The 19,218-nt window shown below is 44.0% G+C and overlaps 1 protein-coding gene across 1 annotated transcript in view; it reads right to left on the reverse strand.

Moving 5' to 3' along the window:
• ELP1 (elongator acetyltransferase complex subunit 1) overlaps nucleotides 1-18,738 on the reverse strand; it is a 33,185-nt gene extending 14,447 nt beyond the window's left edge. The window contains exons 1-22 of the mRNA XM_063180289.1: nucleotides 18,602-18,738; nucleotides 17,421-17,573; nucleotides 15,595-15,676; nucleotides 13,609-13,689; nucleotides 12,836-12,921; nucleotides 12,153-12,252; nucleotides 11,140-11,230; nucleotides 10,520-10,643; nucleotides 9,828-9,918; nucleotides 8,515-8,745; nucleotides 8,067-8,237; nucleotides 7,360-7,459; nucleotides 6,631-6,813; nucleotides 5,727-5,833; nucleotides 5,134-5,237; nucleotides 4,250-4,303; nucleotides 4,047-4,152; nucleotides 3,291-3,406; nucleotides 2,497-2,570; nucleotides 1,790-1,868; nucleotides 1,446-1,525; nucleotides 468-608 (exon numbers count right to left, since the gene is read on the reverse strand). Of these exons, the coding sequence (XP_063036359.1) occupies nucleotides 468-608; nucleotides 1,446-1,525; nucleotides 1,790-1,868; nucleotides 2,497-2,570; nucleotides 3,291-3,406; nucleotides 4,047-4,152; nucleotides 4,250-4,303; nucleotides 5,134-5,237; nucleotides 5,727-5,833; nucleotides 6,631-6,813; nucleotides 7,360-7,459; nucleotides 8,067-8,237; nucleotides 8,515-8,745; nucleotides 9,828-9,918; nucleotides 10,520-10,643; nucleotides 11,140-11,230; nucleotides 12,153-12,252; nucleotides 12,836-12,921; nucleotides 13,609-13,689; nucleotides 15,595-15,637 (2,162 nt within the window). The 5' untranslated portion in view covers nucleotides 15,638-15,676; nucleotides 17,421-17,573; nucleotides 18,602-18,738. The remainder of the gene's footprint in view (nucleotides 1-467; nucleotides 609-1,445; nucleotides 1,526-1,789; nucleotides 1,869-2,496; nucleotides 2,571-3,290; nucleotides 3,407-4,046; nucleotides 4,153-4,249; nucleotides 4,304-5,133; nucleotides 5,238-5,726; nucleotides 5,834-6,630; nucleotides 6,814-7,359; nucleotides 7,460-8,066; nucleotides 8,238-8,514; nucleotides 8,746-9,827; nucleotides 9,919-10,519; nucleotides 10,644-11,139; nucleotides 11,231-12,152; nucleotides 12,253-12,835; nucleotides 12,922-13,608; nucleotides 13,690-15,594; nucleotides 15,677-17,420; nucleotides 17,574-18,601) is intronic.
• Nucleotides 18,739-19,218: the final 480 nt, after the last annotated feature.

Consider the following 19,218-nt stretch of genomic DNA (forward strand, 5'->3'; position numbering starts at 1 on the left):
CCAGGAAGGATGGTTACCAAAAAGGTAATCAATCAGAAAAATGGAGCTGATAATTTACAAAGTAATTCAGTGTCAAATGGAACAGCTGATATCTTTCCAAAGGGCCAGCTGCTTCAAACAGTCAGCAACTCACCAAGATGAAACTCTCGCTCATATGTCCATTCCCACACAGACTGATCCTAAATTGAGTGTATCTCCAAAATCTTTATAAGCATCCTGCATTTATTATTTTAATTCTATTATTTTATTTAATAGTAAAATGTTGGTATGCTGTCTCTGGAATTATTAGATGTTTCCAGGATAGCATGCTCAGCAGAAGCAAGGCATGGTATAGTTAATTTTGTGGAGCACAAGCTCACCTCAGAGAACCTAGGGCCAAAGAACTGATGTCAAGGACAGCTTTGCTTCCTGTCAATGACTTACTGGAAATCTCTCTAATGGTTCCTTTACAGTAAGAAAGTGCTCACTTTTGAGGGTCAATGTGCTCCATGGCAACTCTCATCACATCACAGATGAGGTTTACTTTTTTCTGATCAGGATGCTGGAGTGGCTGGCTGTTACTGCTGCCGCTCAGAGATGGGTACATACTCTTAGTGAAATCTTCATCTCTGCATAAAAACAGGTAATGTGAATAAGAGCACCACCCGCCACATAGCCCAGAACAAAGACAGTAAGGTTAAGGAACTCAAATGCATGCAGAACATAACTACTCATTAACTGCCATGCTAACAGGAAGTTCTCCAAAAATCTCTGACAATCCAAACTGATTGTCAGCCAAGAAAGGCATAAAAAATCCCCTAAAACTGGTCAAACATTTACTTCAGAAGCACCAAAAAATCAGAAGACAAGATTTACAAGATACAGCTGTCTTCCACTAAATTCGCTATGGATATTTCCACTGAACAATTCAGAAGAGTAAGCCATTTGCTATTATTTCTGGTCAGGTCAAGACTGAAAATGAAACCAAAGTGATAGCACCAGTTCCTACACAATTATTGACTTTAGCAAGCTTGAGAAGTTGTGAAACTACCATCACTGTAAAGCCTCATCACTGAGCCTTTAAAAAAGAAGTCAGGGGACTTGGTTTGAAGATTCAAGCAAGTATCTTGGCCTCAGACTAAATATGCACTGCTACCTTACTCCTCTTTATGAGGGAAAAGAACTTTCTCTGTTCTCATTTACTACTCTACAGCAAACCAGCAGAGAAGTCAAAGCACTAGGATAATGTACTAATTACTTGCTACAAAAATCTAATGGCTGCCTGCAAATGGGAATTTCCAACAAGACATGCTATCCCTGAAACTACTGAGCCTACTCAAGACTTTATGACTCAAGATGCCAGATTTCTGATTCCTTGCACCCACACTGAAGAGTTGCCAACATTTTGACAAAATAAAGTACCACCACTGATTACATGCATGTTCCATTTGCAGACTTATACTTACTTCAGTTCTGTGAAAAACAAGTTGATATAGTTCACAGAATCTATTTGCCTGATAAAGGTTTCTGTGTTTTCCAGAAATGCCTGAAATGAACAAGAGTATTACCACTGATATTCTGAACAGTAAGAACATGTACATCAAGTATAAGAATAAATTCAGAGACCTTGTCTGGAAGTACAGGATGAAGGAAATGCTAAATTTGATCTGTGCGTGCAATGATGCTGCAGTGCAGAACAGCCAGCCATCACTGCTGAAAGCAGTACCACCTACACTTTTGAGCACACTGCTCAGTGGATTCCAGGATAGATTAGTGTAGCAAACAACACAACAGAGCTGGGCAGACTTGCCTTGGGATTGTGGTCGTAGAGAAGATTGAGGTTGATTCGGAGCTTCCTCATACACTGAAAAGCTTCCCTGAACATAAGCCTGGAGGAATGAGTCAAGTAGGAGAGTTTACTTAGTGGATAAGATGCAAACAAAGGCAACTGATTAGAGCTAAGAACAGAAGCAGTGGGATGAGAACAGCCTACACTGTAAGCTGTGTAGACAGCATTCCAGAAAAATGTGTAAGGTCAATAGAGCTCACTGCTGACCCTGGCAGTGGGACACACCAGCTTGCAAGGTTGATGAAGCAATACAGAACTTCGATTATTTTTATTTCCATTAAAACAATGTTACATTTTGTATCAATTTCCCTTTCAGAAAATTTCAGTGTAAATGAACTCAGTAAAAAATGGAAAACAGCCAGCTTAATCTTAAAGTGATTGAGACGTCTGGAGAATGGAGCAATGAAGATTTCTCCCACCCACACAATTTCAGCACATATAGATGAAGATTTCTCCCACCCACACAATTTTTAGCCCTTCAGTGGTGAAGCGAGAAGTACCTGGCACAGCTGAAAGCTAGACTCCTGGGTGGTCACCCTAGAAACAGTTTTGCTCCCTCTCATAAGGTCAATTCCTCTGAGTTTAGCCTCCCTCTCTTTTCCAGGTCAGTCAGCGTCTAACAGCTCAGACTGGAGGAGGGAATACAAGAATACACCAGCACCATTTACCTGTCTAGCCACTTCTGAATCTGGGCAAGAACCAGAGCACGGTGGTGAATAGTCTCCAGATTTCCTCTTGGCATCTATAACACAAGATCCACACAAATACTTACTTTAGTTACTCTGCCTACATTGTGGGGAAAGTAAGGACTAGCCAGTTTCTTTGGCCTGTCTGCTACTTGCAAGTGCATGGGCCTGGTTGCTCACTTCAGAGGGCAAGCAATTTCAACAACTGTGGAAAAATACCTGAACACTCTCTCAGTCCAGAAACATTCCTTCCTCAGAAGGTTGGACTCTATCCAACCAGGCATGACCCAGAGCAACCTGATCAAATTTTCATGTTAGTCCTGCTCTGTGGAAGATGTTGAGCTCCACACCTTCAAAAGTGCCTCTCAAATTACATCCTTCTCCATTCTGTGAATCTCTAGCAGTTCTGAAGAGCAAGCTCAGCAAAAAACTAAGTGCCAAGGCTAATGGAGGGCTGTTAGTAAATACTAGGAAGTGAGTCTTGGATTCATGATGAGAGGGCACAATATGTAGCACTACACTACCTCAGCCATTAGGAACTTGAATAGTCCTTCCCAGTTCTGCACATACCTACCTGCCTCTACTGAATCTAACTTCCAAAGGCATGCTCAAAATCCCTCTGCAGCCGGAGATTTGTGAGGTGCTCTGCTGTAGCACTGCAGGGCACCAGCTTTGTAGCACTGCACATACTGTTTGCAGGCTGGCAAGGTGCTCACACTGACAGACCCCTGCACATCCTGATAGCACATGTCAGCAGACACGGGCAGAGCACTGACCTGCAGCACCACCTTTGTGTCCTGGGGAACGACGGTGACGATACGTGAGCCCCGCTCCACCTTGCGCACAGTCTCACTGCTGGGGGCAGCAGCGCTGCTCAGGCTGGCCTGGAGGGCTGGAGACAACATTCATCAGCATACATGGCACACGCAGCACAGTGCCCCATTTAGGACCTCCTGTTGTAGGAGCCAGGCAAGTACAAGCCACCAGGACAACAGCAATCTTCAACAACTCCTGACAGGATGAGACCTTGTGGAGTGCTGATCACAGCTGAACAAGACAAGCAGAGTTGCATCTTCTGCACAACAGGATGACAAAGCTCAACAGACCAGATAAGAGTAGCACTGAAGGGTGTAAAAGGACCAATAAGTTGTTGTCCTGCCTTTACCAAAGTCATCATGCTTCTCAAAGCCAGACACCACCAGAAACTATTTCTACAGTGATTCCCCTCCCTACCACACACCCTCAAATAGCACACAGACTTCTCCTCTTGAACATGGAGGGAAGGAAGACAATGCAGGGCTAGGCTGTTAGAAACAGTGTAAGAGTCAACTACAGCACAAATTTTCTTCCCTGTGAAAAACACCTGATATATAGTCAGTTCCTGAGCTCCTTGCTCTCTGGTAGATTTCTGAAAGCAGCTCTCTTACTCTCATCTCTTTAACATTTCCTTTGAGGAATCCAAATACAACAGGTTTGGATGTGAAAAATGGGGACATCTTGTGTTTCCAAGACAAATGCTAAATGATATTTACCCTTCACTGACAAGTTCTTCAAGCAGAAGCACTGACAGGTGTGTGAGTTGGTTGTCACCAACAAAAACTCATTGTATGTTGCAAATGATGTGATGTTAGAAGCAACCTGTAAAAAAATGAAGTTTATCACAGTTTAGACCAGGATATGGAAGCTGCCTTTGGCAGAGAAAAAGGGCAGGAAATGAGGGGCAAAAGCTTTGTACCTCAATATCATTAACAAAAAACCGGCATCGATCCGTGAGGCCCAAGATCACCTCCTGTAATTAAAATAATGACAACTATGAGCCATCACAACCTCCAGTCTTTCACAACACTGACAAGCCTGAACATTGACTGAAGTACCTTACACTGAAGTACCTTACAATTAGGTAACGAGTACTTCATGTGAATTACTTAGAGAAGCCAAACAGCAAGTCATCCAACCTCTTTTCCAGGAGGACTTTAACTTGAACATCTTTAAACACTGCTGGCTGAAAATCCAGCCTGGCCTACCCTGTAACTGCACAGTTGCAAAATGGAAACAGAAGCCATGCTAGAAATCTAGACTCTTCTATTCAGCAGCACTTGGTCTAGGGTACCAGAGGAACAGCTCCACAACAGAGCTGAGCAAAGCAGCTTCCTACAGCTGGATGCACACTGAATGAAAGAAACCCCAGAAATATCAGCAAAACAGCTAGTCATTCTTTATGCTGTTGTAACTATCAAGAAAGCATCTCCAAGAGGAAAAAACAGTAGCAGGACATCTGCAGTAACTCACTGCAGCCATATTTGCTAATATGTTAAGTTCAAATAAAACTGAACATTCCTTTCAAAAAGAGTGTGGCAGTAACTGCTAGAAATTTCCAATCTGAATTTTCTCACTTTTTGATGAAATTATTTGTTGTATTCATAGAACAGGGTGATCAGGTGTTAACTGCAATCCACCAGAAATGCTCTAGAAGGCAAGGGAAGATAAGCTTTCAGCTCTGCAAAGGCCTTATGAAGAACATGAACAAGTATCACTGGGCCCTGGGCAGAAGACCATGGTGTACTTTTGGCACACAGAACAACTGAGTAGGGAATTTAATCTGTTTGCAGCCTTACTTACTTCACCACCGATCCTTGTGATGGAAGTCTGCACACAACGGTAGGGGAACTGAACAGCAGAGCTGCCGCTACTCCGCCAAGGCTCAAGGACTGGAGTAGAAGCCTCTAAGGAGCAAAGAAGATATAATTGTTTTCCAGCCCAACAAAAACTCAGACATTAAAACCACACGATATGTATCTTAAGAAAACCAGAACTGGGAATAAGCTACACTATCTGAAAGAGGCAGGGAATGCTGGCACAGAAATCCATGACACAGTGGACAAGAAGTTGGTAACTTCCAGGGGCTCAGTGGTGCCTTTATTCCACTGTCAAATGAGAGAGAAGATCTATGAATGTGGCAGTCAGTAAGCACTGAACTTTGTACGTGCATATTCGTGTTAACATATGTGTGTGTATAAAGTTACCTTTAATTGAATTGTGATACAAATCACTAATTTCAGCCCATTTCTGGAAGGAGAGGAAATATAAAAGCAGCACCAACTATACAGGAAGAGTCACTCAAGTCCCCGAAAGTCAAATCATCTCATTAAACCTTTTAAGAAATATGTAACAACTACCCCTAAGACCAGGTACTTTAACAGGGCCCAGCTTACCCCACAGGTATTTTAGGATCCGCCTATCAGTCAGCTGCAGAGCTACAGTTCTGGTCACTGGGCTGCAGTACAGGCTGATCACTTCTCCATCTACAGGCACTGACAACCTGATGCAAGACAGAGGATGTACAGAATGTCAGTCACAGCAGACACACTTAAGAGCAGATACTTCGTTCCTGCCTTTCTTGTAGCCAGCTGAAAAGACACACATCTCCAGCATGGACATACTTTGATCGTGTAAGGATCTTTTGCAGTCTTCTCACACCTATGTCAGCTGACAGTGGCACCACAGAGCACCAGCAACTCCTGCCAACAGGCATCTGCCTAACTGTGCTGGTCACTGTCTGCAGTGCAGCACTCTGCAAACACACCCCTCTTTTTCTGTTCTACAGTTCATGTGCAAATCATTCTGCCTCTGCTGGGTGAGTGCTGCAAAAAGCAGCCCTCCCATATTTCTGCACCCCAGGTGGCTTTCTTTTGTGTCTGCTTTTAGCTCAACTGGCCCCACAAAGACCAGCAGGTGAGGAGGAGAAAAGAAGGAGGACAGCAATTTTGATGGCTACTGGTCCCCTCCTGGACCTTGATAATGGTGGGAAAAGGAATGGAGGAATTTAGTGCCATGTGCCGTCCCCTCTCCCCCAAGGGCCTTGAATTCCAAGGAACAGAGTTATCCTGTACTGATACAGGCGGTCTGGCATGCACCCTTGCCAGGCTGGGTGTAGGCATCAGGACTACAGGCAAGTGCTGACCAGCAAGGAGCCTCATGAGCCGTTTGGTTCTCCTGTCAGAAGAGCACCAAATCCCTTAACCCAGGGCCTCCAGGGTAATATGAGACTTAATTCCTTCTAGGCACTGTCCAGAAAGCATTCTCAGACTTCAGCCACAACTGACAGATCTCTAGTACCGTAAATTCAGGCACTCTTCTTCAGCTCCAGCCACAGGAGGCACTGCAGTCAGATGGTGAAGGACAGACTGAGCAGCATGCTGACCTTCACCAACAACCAGGAAGCTGTCATCTGGCAGCCAGGTGAGAAATCGGAGCCCCAGAGGATTCATCACTTCATTGCTGCTGCTGCTCACATCAACTCTGTCACGAAATAGGAGAGGTTGAGACACAAATAGAACCTGATTTCGATAGGCCACCTCACTAAAGAGGCAGAGGACTTCCTAAGCACAGCCTGACTGTTTAAATACACAGCATGGCTGGGAGGGCTCCAGTGCAGAAACACTAATACCTAAAGCATGAATCCTCTAGGAACAAAGAGGGAACACGGTGGGAATTTTAACCTCATCACTGTCTCTGCCATGCAAGCAGGTCTGTTGCTCTGTGTGATGTGATCATGGGCCTGGGCACTGCACCATCACTCCTTTGTGCACCAGGCACAGGAAGGCACAGGAAGAGATATCTTTCTGTGGTCATTAACAGTCACCGGTTCTGCTAGATTGAGACCTCAGTAAAGGATGCTCAAAGTCCTTTAGTTAGTCCTAGTTGCAGGCACAGTGTCCACAAAATGATACCATGTTATCTGATAGCCTCTCAAAAATCTTGAGAAAAGTGGTAAGAGCTGTGACCTCTAAAGCATCCAGTCAGGTACAACCCTCTTATCCCCTCTACAGCTGTAGTAGTTATCACCTGTAGGTTTTATCCAGGTATGGTGTTTCTACAGTTGCTTTAAAGCCATTTCCTCCCACAGCTCCAAACTTGACAGAAGGGTCATTCCCTGTACTCTGTCCTAGCAAACACAAAGCAGAACAAAGCAGAGTTTAGACATCCACCCAACAGAGCCCCTTCCATCTTCAATCTTCGCAAAAAGTAGATGCTTCGTGCAAGTATTAAAAACATCAGAAAATGCCATCCCTGTTTTGGGATAACATTTCAGCCAAAATGTTAACTCTCATTAACACTCACTTTGAGAAAGACAGTCACATTCCAACATTGCAGTACAAAACAGCTGTTTCCTCACAGCACACTGTGTATAGAACTGCTTTGGGAAGTGCTGGGTGCCCCAGACAGGTTCCCAGACACTTCCCAGTGATCATGCCATCAGAGCAGCTTATGCAAGACACCACGTGCTGCACTCAAGCTGAAGCTAGGCAGGGGAATATTACCAGCACAATGACATAGTCAAGTGCCAAACGCTGTCTTCTCACAAAGTCAATGCACCACCAAAATGCTTCTATGTTACTCAAACTACTGGAAATGAGAAGAGAGCTTGAACTCACACTTAAACCAAATATGTCTTGTGTAAAGATTTAAGTGACCATCAGCTAACCAGTCTCCTAAGGTACTGTTCTCAGGAACACAGGGTTTCTTTTAACAAGGCTGTAACATGCTCTCACCATATCTGTACAAAGAGATCCTGTTATCAGCATCCAGGATAGCCATGTCCCCACTATGTTTGGGATCTGTGTGAAAGGCAACCTGATTAACTGCCTGTTGGAGCTGGAGCTCATAGGTACACATGGGTGGAGGCACCACAGCATGCTGGAACGCTGTGACAAGCACTTTATCTGTGGAAGAAAAGAGAAGAAAATCCAAGATGAACCCCAAATGTTCAAATGTTAGTGAAGTTCTTCCTGGATTCTTTATAGGAAGCAGAAATGATGTTACAGGAAAATGGTTGGTGTGCTCTTAGTGGTTATCTTCACTGAGCTAACCCTGAAGCAGGTATCAGTTACGTGGATCCCTCCCTAAAAGCGCTGTAGCAACAACTAAAAGAAGAACTGAATACAAAAGGCTACCTCATCTTTTCTCACTCTAGAGCTGGAAAGCTGTCCCACTGCTTACCTCCATCTATGACAGCCACATTTGCCATATGTTGACTATTCTCCCCCAGCCCATGGTCTGTGGTCCAGTGCCAGTCGTAGAAGAGGTAATGCCAGCCCTGGCAGAGTATATGTAGTCTATACAGGTTCTCTCGGTCCCATAGCAGTGACACCAACTGATTTTCCTCCAAGCTACCAAAGTGTAGACTTTGCTTTAGGTACCAGTGATAGTTCCCTGTGGTCCACAGCTGAACTGCAGAAAAACAAATAGTTACCACAGACTAGTATTTGAGACCCAGCTCAAACCATCCCTCCCAACCACCACTGCCCCTCTATGGGTGGGTTAAGTGCAATTAAAATAGCAGTTCTAGTCTTCAGTCCATGACCTATGTCATACAACACACAGCACAAGAAAACAACACACTGTGCAAAAGTCAATCCTAAAATTTACTGAGCTACCCTTTGAGACAGTACCCCTGGTTTAATGGAGGACTCAGACCTTTACTATTCCATTTGTACCATTTCCAGTTACAGCAGCCTGGAAGATGCTTCAAACTCAGGCTGAACTACCAGTTCTTCCTCACCAGCTGAGATGGTTTTGGCTGGGGTGGTTAATTTTCTTCACAGTGGGACTCTGTGAAGAGTATGGGACTCTGTTTTGGATTTGTGCTGAACACAGCATAAATAATAAGTGATGTTTTAGTTATTGCTGAGTAGGGCTTACAGAGAGCCAAGGTTTTTTCTGCTTTTTGTACTGCCAAACTGCCAAGCTGGCAAGGAACCTGGGGATGCATAGGAGGTCAGGAGGGCACACAGCCAGGACAAGTGACCCCAGCTGATTAAAGGGATATTTCCGACCACATGACATCATGTTCATACATAAAGTGAGAGGAAGAATGAGGAAGAGTGGGATATTTGAACTGATGGCATTTTTCTTCTGTAATAGAAGTAACCATTACACTTGATGGGGCCCTGCTGTCCAGGACATGGCTGAACACCTGCCTGCTCAGGGGAAGTGGTGAACTAATTCCTTGCTTTGCTTTTTATGGCACACATGGCTTTTTCTTTTTCATAGTAAACTGTCACTATCTCAACCCATGGGTTTTCCAGCTTTTACCCACCTGATTTTCTCCATTATATTGCTGGTGGGCAAGTGGGCAAGTGACTCTGTGGGGTCACTTGGCTGCTGTCTGTGGTTAAACCATGACACCAGCACAGTGGTCTCAAAGCCACTTGCAAGCCTCCACAGTGTCTCCTACCCTGCAGGTAAGTACCCACTACTAAGAACATTTGCAGGCAAGTGTTAAGAGCCAGAGCCCCATGGAGTGCTCTCACCATAAGTGTTTGGATTGGAGTTTTCCACCTTCAGGTCTTCCAGCCATAGAGCCAGGATTGTAGAATCTGCATTCCAAAGCATTTCGTTAACCTGCAGAAATAAACATGGCTGCTGCTGATATTCTTGCTCACAGAAAGTTTACAAGACCAGGAGGGGCTCCAACAACAAAAGGTACATGGGCTAATACACAAACAGAGCCCATGCGCATCACAAAGCTCCTGACAAGGCATCCTGAGAAGACCACAGATGAGGAGGCCACAAAAATGACAGCAGCCTTCTCTTTGCTTTCCTTGACATTGAGTTAAGCACCTGCCAAAAGACCTCTCAGCATCCAAGCACAGAAGCTGAAGTAACACTCTAGCAATAGCTTCTCACTTATTTGGGATAATGTGAGTACTCTTGCAATGACTGACATGCTGAAAAGTACTTTTGATTCACTTGCCTAGTGCAAAGTATATACAGCACAGGACTACCCCAGGGCTACAATCATCCTTTCATCCTTTACTACATGTCTTTGTACTATGGGCTTGCATCTTCTCCACAGGCTTCTTCATTGTTCTCTTTTCAGGTCACTTCTCCCATTAGGATAAGCACAAAGTATTAAGTTAAAAAACTTTTCCTATAATCTGTAAGAGATCTAGTCCTCTTCTCCATTACACTCTCATCAAAGAAGCCCAGACAAGGAACTTACCTTGACCTGCCCTTTCTGGAAAGGGAGGGTGAACTCTCCATGAAGAAGTCCATTCTTTTCCAAAAAAACCACATCATGTCTGTTGGGTTTTTCTTGTGTAGATGCTATCAGGTTTCCTGAGGGCCTTAAAAAAGAGCCAAATGAAAACTCATTGCTTACACAATCCCTAACTGTCATTCTAAACCCCCATGATCTCACATTTTTTCCAGTGACATGAAGAAAAGGCAGCAGAGGACGTGTTTTCCTCAGCACTGTTCCAACAGTCATAGATCCAGTACAGACCAGAGCTTATGATAGCCACCAAATGATATGTGACCAAATAAATGTCAGCACTAGGAAAAGAACCTGTAATAGTTCTTTTTATACAGCTGAGCCCAAACCCACTTGACTCTGACTTTATGCAGAGACTCTACCCCTTCTTCCCACTTGTGATGAAAGTATTAGGATTTTCAGGGTTTAAAGGGCTACTCTTCTTTATGCTGAATCAGAAGGCAACTTTCTTCAAGTTTTGGGAAAAATCAACCAAATGCTGAAGAAATTAAAATAATGCTGATCAAAGACTGTGACCAGGGAATAACAAGCACCACTGCTGTCGGCATGCAGACTGCAGTACTACTCACTTCCAGGACAGTGCTTGTTCTAATCCTGAGATAGGCTCACTTGTTGACTGCAGCACAAGCTCTCTGCTCCATACCCGGACCTTCCGAGCACCTACAGGTTGAGAGAGCAATGAGACAAAAGTCTAAGAAAACTGGGAAGAGACTTTCCTGAGGGTACAAGAGCAAATTTTGATGCACATTCATAAAAGGAGATTTCTCTTGTACACCTTAAGGGCTAAGAATTTATTCTGTGTCAGGCAGTTCTCCCATAGTAAGCAAGTGACTAAAGGAACTGTGTTAGGAATTTCAGTCTGATGTAGTTCAGTCATAATAATTTTTCGCTCCAGCTCTCACCATAGAAATGTTAAAATCGAGCTACAAATTTACAATCCTCCCTAATCTGAAGTAAACTGAGGTAAAAATCCAAACAAGTAGAAGAGCAGTGCAGTTTGATGCAGTTCAATATGTTAACCAATACATTTAAACTGCTCAGAAAGTAGTATTTATAATGGAAAATACATTGTTTTCCATGATACAGTCTTAGAAGTAATGTACAGTTTTCCATGAACACACAGTCTTAGAGGTAATGCATATCCTCATCACAACTTTGAGTTCAGGGCAGAACCAAGGGAAAAGTATCACCAGTATCTTTAAGAAAGTGTGCAAGGCTAAACTCTAATATGAGGGACAGTGGGTATATGAACCCAAACATATTCATCCATTTGGCATTGAGAGCCCATCAGGTATTGCTTAAAGCTTGAGCAGGTAAAAGAGATAGTTCAGATAGTATCTGCAAAGTAGTACTCCTTCCTGGCATCTCACAGAACTGAAAACCAAACCACACAGAAAATATTCAAAATATCATATCTATAAAATGGCTCTGAGAACATCAGAGCAGAGAAAAGGATGATTAAATAGCTCAACTCACCCTCACTTTAAATCATCAACAGACACAAACAGACCTTGCCTTACCTAGATTCTGCTTAAGAAGCCCTTTACACAAGCTGGTATTTCAAAGAAGTGGGGTGTCATACCTGTCTCTGGACAGACAGCACTCACTGCAACAAACTGCCCATCTCCTCTCCACGTCACCCGAGGCCTGCCATCATCCCAGGCTGATGCTGGTAGCACTTCCTGAAGTCACACAAAAGAAAGTGGCATCAAAGCTTGGGAAGGCACCTGCTGTCTCTGTCTAAACAGACTGCTCTTTCAAGAGCCCTATGATGAAATCCATCCATTAAAAAGTGTCAAGACTAGTAAGTTAAAAACTCAGTATTCAAAATGTTGTTTTAGGAAACACTAGAATTAAAACTATTTAATTCAATCTGTTCCTCCTCCAAGTGCATATGACTGTCTCTTCACATAACCACACATTATCCTTCCCATTCACTGGGGTCTCTAATTATAGACAACAGTGCATAAGCTGGACACACCGTGAATTGAGATTTGCTTAAGATTGATGCTGGAATGGCTGCAAATCTTACTTTGAGCTCTGTTTGAAAAGTAAATACTCTCTGATGCTTGCTAGAGTTCAAAGAAAGATAAAAATGTATGATTTCAGACAACACAGGAACAAACAGAAGCAGCATATGAAGAGAACTACGAGAACTACCAGAAAGGTGGTAGCAAATCAGCATCACAGGAATAACAGAAACTCTCTTTATGCATGTTTTCCCTAAGAGAGCATTGGCTTGACACAAAAAAAGCAGTATAATACCGTCTGCTTGCGATGTGCTGCCTGTTTCCCTTCTGATCCATGGAACTGTGTCTCCTTTTTACCCCATCCAAGAGCAACAAACTTTCCTGGAGAAGAAATAATCGTTGTAGTGGAAGATTTACAGATAACTCCTTAACTACTCTGCATTATGAACACAACTAGAGCCTCAAGCAACCCACACCATTGTGGATGCCACAGTCAGGTCAGAGAGAGAAAGCCAGATAAACCTTCCCAGGAATTGTTCTGGAGAGTTCTGAGAAGGCTGAGAGAAACAATTAAAACAATCTTGCAGCTGGTGTTTTGAGCAGTTGTTTTCCCATTATATGTTTATCAAAGGGCATCTTCTTAATTAGCCAGTGGTGACAGGGTGTTGATTACATGACCAATGAGGTCCACCTGGACAGGAATGGCACATAAAAAGAATTGATTTCTAATAAAACTCATATTAGCCTGCTGAAGAGAGTTAGAGTTTATGTGTTGCCTCACTCCCGTTACAGACTCAATGATGACACACCTTTCTTCCCAAATTTTATTCTAAAAACCTGCTGGGAAGTTATGTAGCCTAGAAAGTATATTGGTACATGGACCTTACTTGAATTTATGCTGACAAGTAACAATATTGACTTTACCCTTCAGTTGTCAAGCAGCATTACAAAATAAATAAAATGTCTCCTGGGGCCTCAAAGTGCTCAGCTCCATTTCCTTACTTTCCATGTGCTTACAACATATCAACCACATCAGCTAGGGCAACTTAATTTCAGTGCGCTTCTTACCTTCTCCAAACTCATCTTGGTGGATTTGCTTCTCAGAAATTGGTTCAAAATCCCTTGTCATCATGATGAGAGTCTGCTGACCTGCAAGCCAGATATAAAATACAGTATTAGTAATGATATCTGCAGCAAATAAAAACTCAAGTGCTCTCCTGTGTGCTCCTATTGTTCTGCCATGGACCTGAATACAGAAAACATGGTACTAGAGAGAATATATCCTCCAAAGCATGAAACCGTAAACTGGAACAGAACACTTCCAAGTTTTTCTCCTCAAAAACATGCTTCCTGGCCTAACCTTAATAAGTTTTTCCACCTTCCAAACAAATACCTCGTTCTTTTTCTCTGGAGATATGAAGGACAAGAAGGCTACTGGGAATAGTCACGAAAGACTTATGAAGAGAAAATCATACCATCCTGATAAGCTCCTACAATGAGATGACCAGCTTGTGGATATGGGGAGAACAGTGGATTTCATTTATCTTGACTCTAGTAAGGCTTTTGATGCTGTGTGCCAACTCATCACAGACAAACCCATGAAGTATGGGATAGATAAAAGGACAGAGAGGACCTGCCAAGCTCAAAAGCTTGCTAGCACTGTCATTAAGTGCAGCTCAAGGTCAGCCACCAGTGTGCCCCTGGACACTAGGCACAATGATTAACATTGTCCTTAATGATCCAAAGAATGGGACCCTTTCCAAGTTTGTAGATGACACAGAACTGGGAAAAGCAGCAGGTAAAGCAGAAGGTTATGCTGCTGTCCACAGGGACCCTGTCAGGTAGGCAAGATGGGCTGCCCAGAACTTCATAAAGCTCAACAAGAAAAAAATGTCCTGCATATGGAAAAGAATAATCTTAGGAACTAAAGAGAGAGTGGGAATCAAGTGGCTGGAGAGCAGCTTGGCAAAAACCAGTACACTGTGTTTCCTGAGGCACCAAGCTGAACTAGCTAGCATTACATCCTGCTGCACAGGTGGACAACAGCATCTGGCTGCATTAGGAGTGCTCCCAGCAGGCTGTGGGAGGTGATTTTGCTCCTCCATTCAGTGCTGGTGAGAAATATGGAATGCTGACTCCATTTTTGGGCTTCCTAAATGGAAGGACATACTGGAGTGAGTCTTGCAAAAGATCAAAATTATGATTAAGGGCTTGAAAGATGTCACATGAGTGGAGGCTGAGACAAGCCAGACTGCCCTGGAGAGAAGGCTTCAGGTACAATCTTTCCAGGTAAGAATCTCAACAGGATGTGTAAATATATTATGTGGGAGGTGGCGTACAGTAAAGAAGACACAGCCATGTTGTTTGTGGTGCTGAGCGACAGCACAAGAAGCAATGGGCACAAACTAAAATACAGAAAATTCCCTTAAAACCTAAGAAAAGGGGGTTTTTCTTACTCTGAGGGTGGTAACAGATAGAAACAGGATGCCCAGAGGGTTATGGGGTCTTAAACCTAACCGGGCAAAATCCCCAAACAACTTGCTCTAGGTAACACACATTGAGCAAGGTGGTTGGAATAGGCAATCACCAAAGTTTCCTTTCAGCCTCAAGCACTCTATGATTCTCTTTTGTCTGAAGCTAATTTGATTTTCTAGATGAGTCACACCTGTAGTTAATTAGGGCCTGTGACACATATACTTCATACCAAAGGCCAAGAAACAGTTTTTGTTATGAAGAAACCAAATGGTGATATAAAGAAGTCATTATGCTTTTGAGGCAAGATCAAATGTACTTCCTGGGAAGATTTTAAGGACTAAAATCTCTTCCACAAAGCAGCTTTTTGGCCTAACCAATTTCTCCTTAGATCTCCGAAACACCTTATGAACCATGAAATGAAATCTAATATATAGGATCTGGTAGAGTTTTTTCCACTTTAAGTCCTAGTCCCAGTCTTGTAACTTTTTCGTCTCTCTCACAATCTCGGTTATGTTTTGTGCTTTGGCCACAGAGAGTTTTACTCCTACAGGCAGAAAGCTTACAGGCTGTTGTTGATACCTGTTGCAAGCAAAACGAGCTCTTGGTCAGGACTCCAGCTCATCACACTCAGACCGCTGTCCACACTTCCAACACATTCCACCTACAAGACCAAAATAAGATCACAGGAACATGAGGGCACCACTATCCCAGCACAAAAGCAAACAGTCACCAAGGGAAAAGAAAATTGCCTTCTACTTAAAAAAAAAATCTAAAGTCTAACTTCACACTTTGTGTTGAGCAAAACAAAAGACACATTTCTGACTAAAAAGAGTTCCAGAATGTTTATGAATGAGAACCCAGGTAATGTAGAGTCTACACATTCTACCATGCACCATTTTGGAAAAAACTTTATTCTGCAATTCTCAGTCTTGTGTCAGCACATATAGCGTCAATGCTAATATGACCTGATAGGGCCTGTGATTACATTGGCAAATATTCTTCAGTAACAAAACACAGATATAATGATTCTTGCCTAGAAAATTCCAACACAGGGGTAAACTCTGACCAGCCTGTGAATGCTGAACTTGACAACTGTATATACCTGCACCAATGTCAAAGTTTATGGAAAGCTGGAATAGTTTTACTGGGCCATCATGAGCAAGTAATAGCAGTAGGCAGAGAACGTTTGTTAGGCATGGTTACTCTGATTTGCAAAACGCATGGAACAGAATAACAAATATATTACTCGTGATAAAAAGCAACACGATGCCATTGAAGAAATTAGGTTTTGGGGGTCACAATCTTTCCACGTAAGAAAAGTGAGACTGGGCACCTGTCAGCAGAGTAACTATCGCTTACATAGAGAGGGTTTCAGAATAAGCAGAAGAGTCTTCCAGACCTCCTTCTTGGTGCCGAGACTGCACCAAAAGAAGACTGGAAAGTAAAGCAAAAAACCAGAAAAGTAAGCCAAAACCCCACAAAATAAAGAATCTGATGTTAAACCTGATGCAACTATCAATGCAATAAAAAAAAAAAACCAAAACAAAACCCAAATAAGCAAACAAAAAAACCCAAAACCCCAAAACAAACAAACCAATCAACCAAAACAAAAAACAAACAAACAAAAACGAAAACAAACAAAAATGAAAACAAACAAAAAAACAAACCAAAAAACCCCCCCAAAAGCTCTGGTAATTTCTATTCCCTAATGATATACTGTAAATTGCAATACAGGACACATTTTTCAGATACAGCTGACTGAACACTTAAGTGGTATCTGCAAATCAAGTGCAAACATGAACCAAAACAGACGAGCTACAAATAACCACAATTTTACAGCTAACTCAGACAGACCACTATCATCTCATGTCCACTTAAACCTGCACTGTTGGACTGGTATTGTGGGAGCTGATTCAGATTTCAGAGGGTGCTGCTGTGGTGTCTTGCTGAAGATGATACAAGACACTGAGGAAGGAGGAGAAAGCAAGTATCTCAGTTTCTGCCATTTCCTAAATCATGCCAACATGTATCTACTGATAACAAAATGGTAGCTACACAGTGGATTATGAATGGATTACTTTACTCTTCACCTAGTCTTAGCGATATCCTGCTTCTGTAAGACTCTCCAGCAGATCCTTTGCTGCTAGGAGCCCACTGAGCAAACTCAGAGGATGCAGGCTGTGGACAGGCAAACCATCATTTCAATTCAAGTTCTTTTACAGAGTATGTATTCTGTCTTTAGTCATTCCCAAGGCTACCACAAAAATCAGTTTGTCTGCCCAGAGAATGGAAACTAGCCACAGCTCAGTATGCAATGAGTGTACAACTGGCCACTGAAGAAATTTTAAATGTTACTCTTTCCTCCAAATTTCCTCACTACAGTTGAGTCTTTCCTGCCACGTTACCTGCTCTGTGCTCAGATTGCACAGTAGGATGTCTCCAGCTGCTGTAGCAACACACACACTCTCCTGCTCTGGAAGATCTTCAACACCCACGATGCAGCCACTTCCGTCCTCAGGCAAGAACCCATCCACAGTCAGGGAAATTTCTCTTGACACCTTGATACAGAAAGGTCAATGGCTTACTAATTATACATCACTTCCCTGGGATTTTTGCAGAAATGACAGTGTAAAAGACATAGGTATATTCCATCCTACTGCAGTGACACAAAGCACTACACAGTAGAAGTGTGAACGGCACCAGAAAAAAGCCAACTCGCAAGAACTTATCTCCACTTAAGGCAAAAGTGATAGAAGAAAATGAGAAAACCCAGATATGGGAACAAACAATACACAACTTCCAATTTGCCCTGCTAAACATCTTTCAATACCCTTTTCACGTTTCACCACAGTATCAACATTAAGAAGTGCACGGGTAGCTGCTTAAAGTGTCCCACTGCTCATAAGGGGCCATGCAGACTACTAGACACAGCATAAAAAATAATTTCTAAGAAAAATCATTTGGATGGTTAAGGTACAGCAATCTTTGAAAATTAAATCCCTGGAAAGCTCCAAAGTTTTTTTGTCACTTAATTTCAGAATTGAATGTACTGAAGGAATTAGATGCCTCAGAGCTGCACACTGAGAAGAAAGCAACACAGCTCTAATAGGAATTCATGACTCAATAGCATTCTATTATTTTAGCGGTATGTCGGCGTGTTTTCCTCCCTAGTGCAAAGTTTACAAAGTTTCCTCTTGTACTCTTCACCACCTCTTTGCCGGCGCTTGGTTCTGTCTGGATGCAACTATTAGTCACGTCGTGCTTAAGACTAAACCACGGGAATGACACGCGTCTAACACAGCCACGCTCTTAAAAAAGCAGATAAGAGTATTTTAGAGGCACAGAAAGCCTCTTCAGCCACGGAGATCACAGTGCAGCGGCTTCCACGGCACCGTGAGACAGCAGCAAGCGGCGGCGGGGAGCAGCGGGAGGGTTCAGGACCGCGCAGACACCGCCAGGAAGGGGGAGCCGCATTAGGAGACAGGCGAGCTCCCGGCGAGCTGCCGCTGGCGGAGGCTTTGCAACCACAGCCGACCCCAACACGCCGGCAAGCACCAGAACCCTGCCCCGCTGCCGCGGCCCTCACCGAGTCCCCGCCGGCGCGCAGTTCCACCAGCCCGTACTGGGAGCCCACGAGAACCGCGCCGGGCTCGGCGCCGAGGCAGAAGCATCGCGGGGTGCCCGTGGCGGCGGCGGAGCGGCACCCGCCGGCCCTCAGCAGCCGCAGGTTCCTCATGGTGGAGGGAGGGAGCGAGCGATGAGGCCGGGCAGCGAGGGACGCCGGGCAGCGAGGGACGGCAGGCACCGGGACCGCCTCACGGAGCCGCCATGTCGCGCAGCGCGGGCGGGCGGGCGCAGGCGCCGTGCGCGCTGTCGCGCTCGCCGGGCGGATCGCGGCCTCTCCTTCCCTCGCGGGCCGTGCCGGAGCGCCGGGCCCGGAGCTGCGAGCCGCCCCGCTTGAGGCGGCAAATGCAGCGCTGCGAGGCCTCCGGAGCCCAGCTCCGTGTGAGCCTGCCCAAATAACAGAATCACCGAGTCTGGGGGAGAGCTTTAAGGTCACCCAGTCCAACCATCCACCCGACACTGCCACTGTAACTCTTAAACCACATCTCCAGATCCAGATGCTTAAACAAAAGGGATGGGGGACTCCACTGCCTCCCAGGGAAACCTATTCCAATGTCTGACCACTCTGACAGTGATAAT

The sequence above is a fragment of the Melospiza melodia genome, chromosome Z (assembly GCF_035770615.1).
Source record: "Melospiza melodia melodia isolate bMelMel2 chromosome Z, bMelMel2.pri, whole genome shotgun sequence".
NCBI lineage: Eukaryota > Metazoa > Chordata > Aves > Passeriformes > Passerellidae > Melospiza > Melospiza melodia.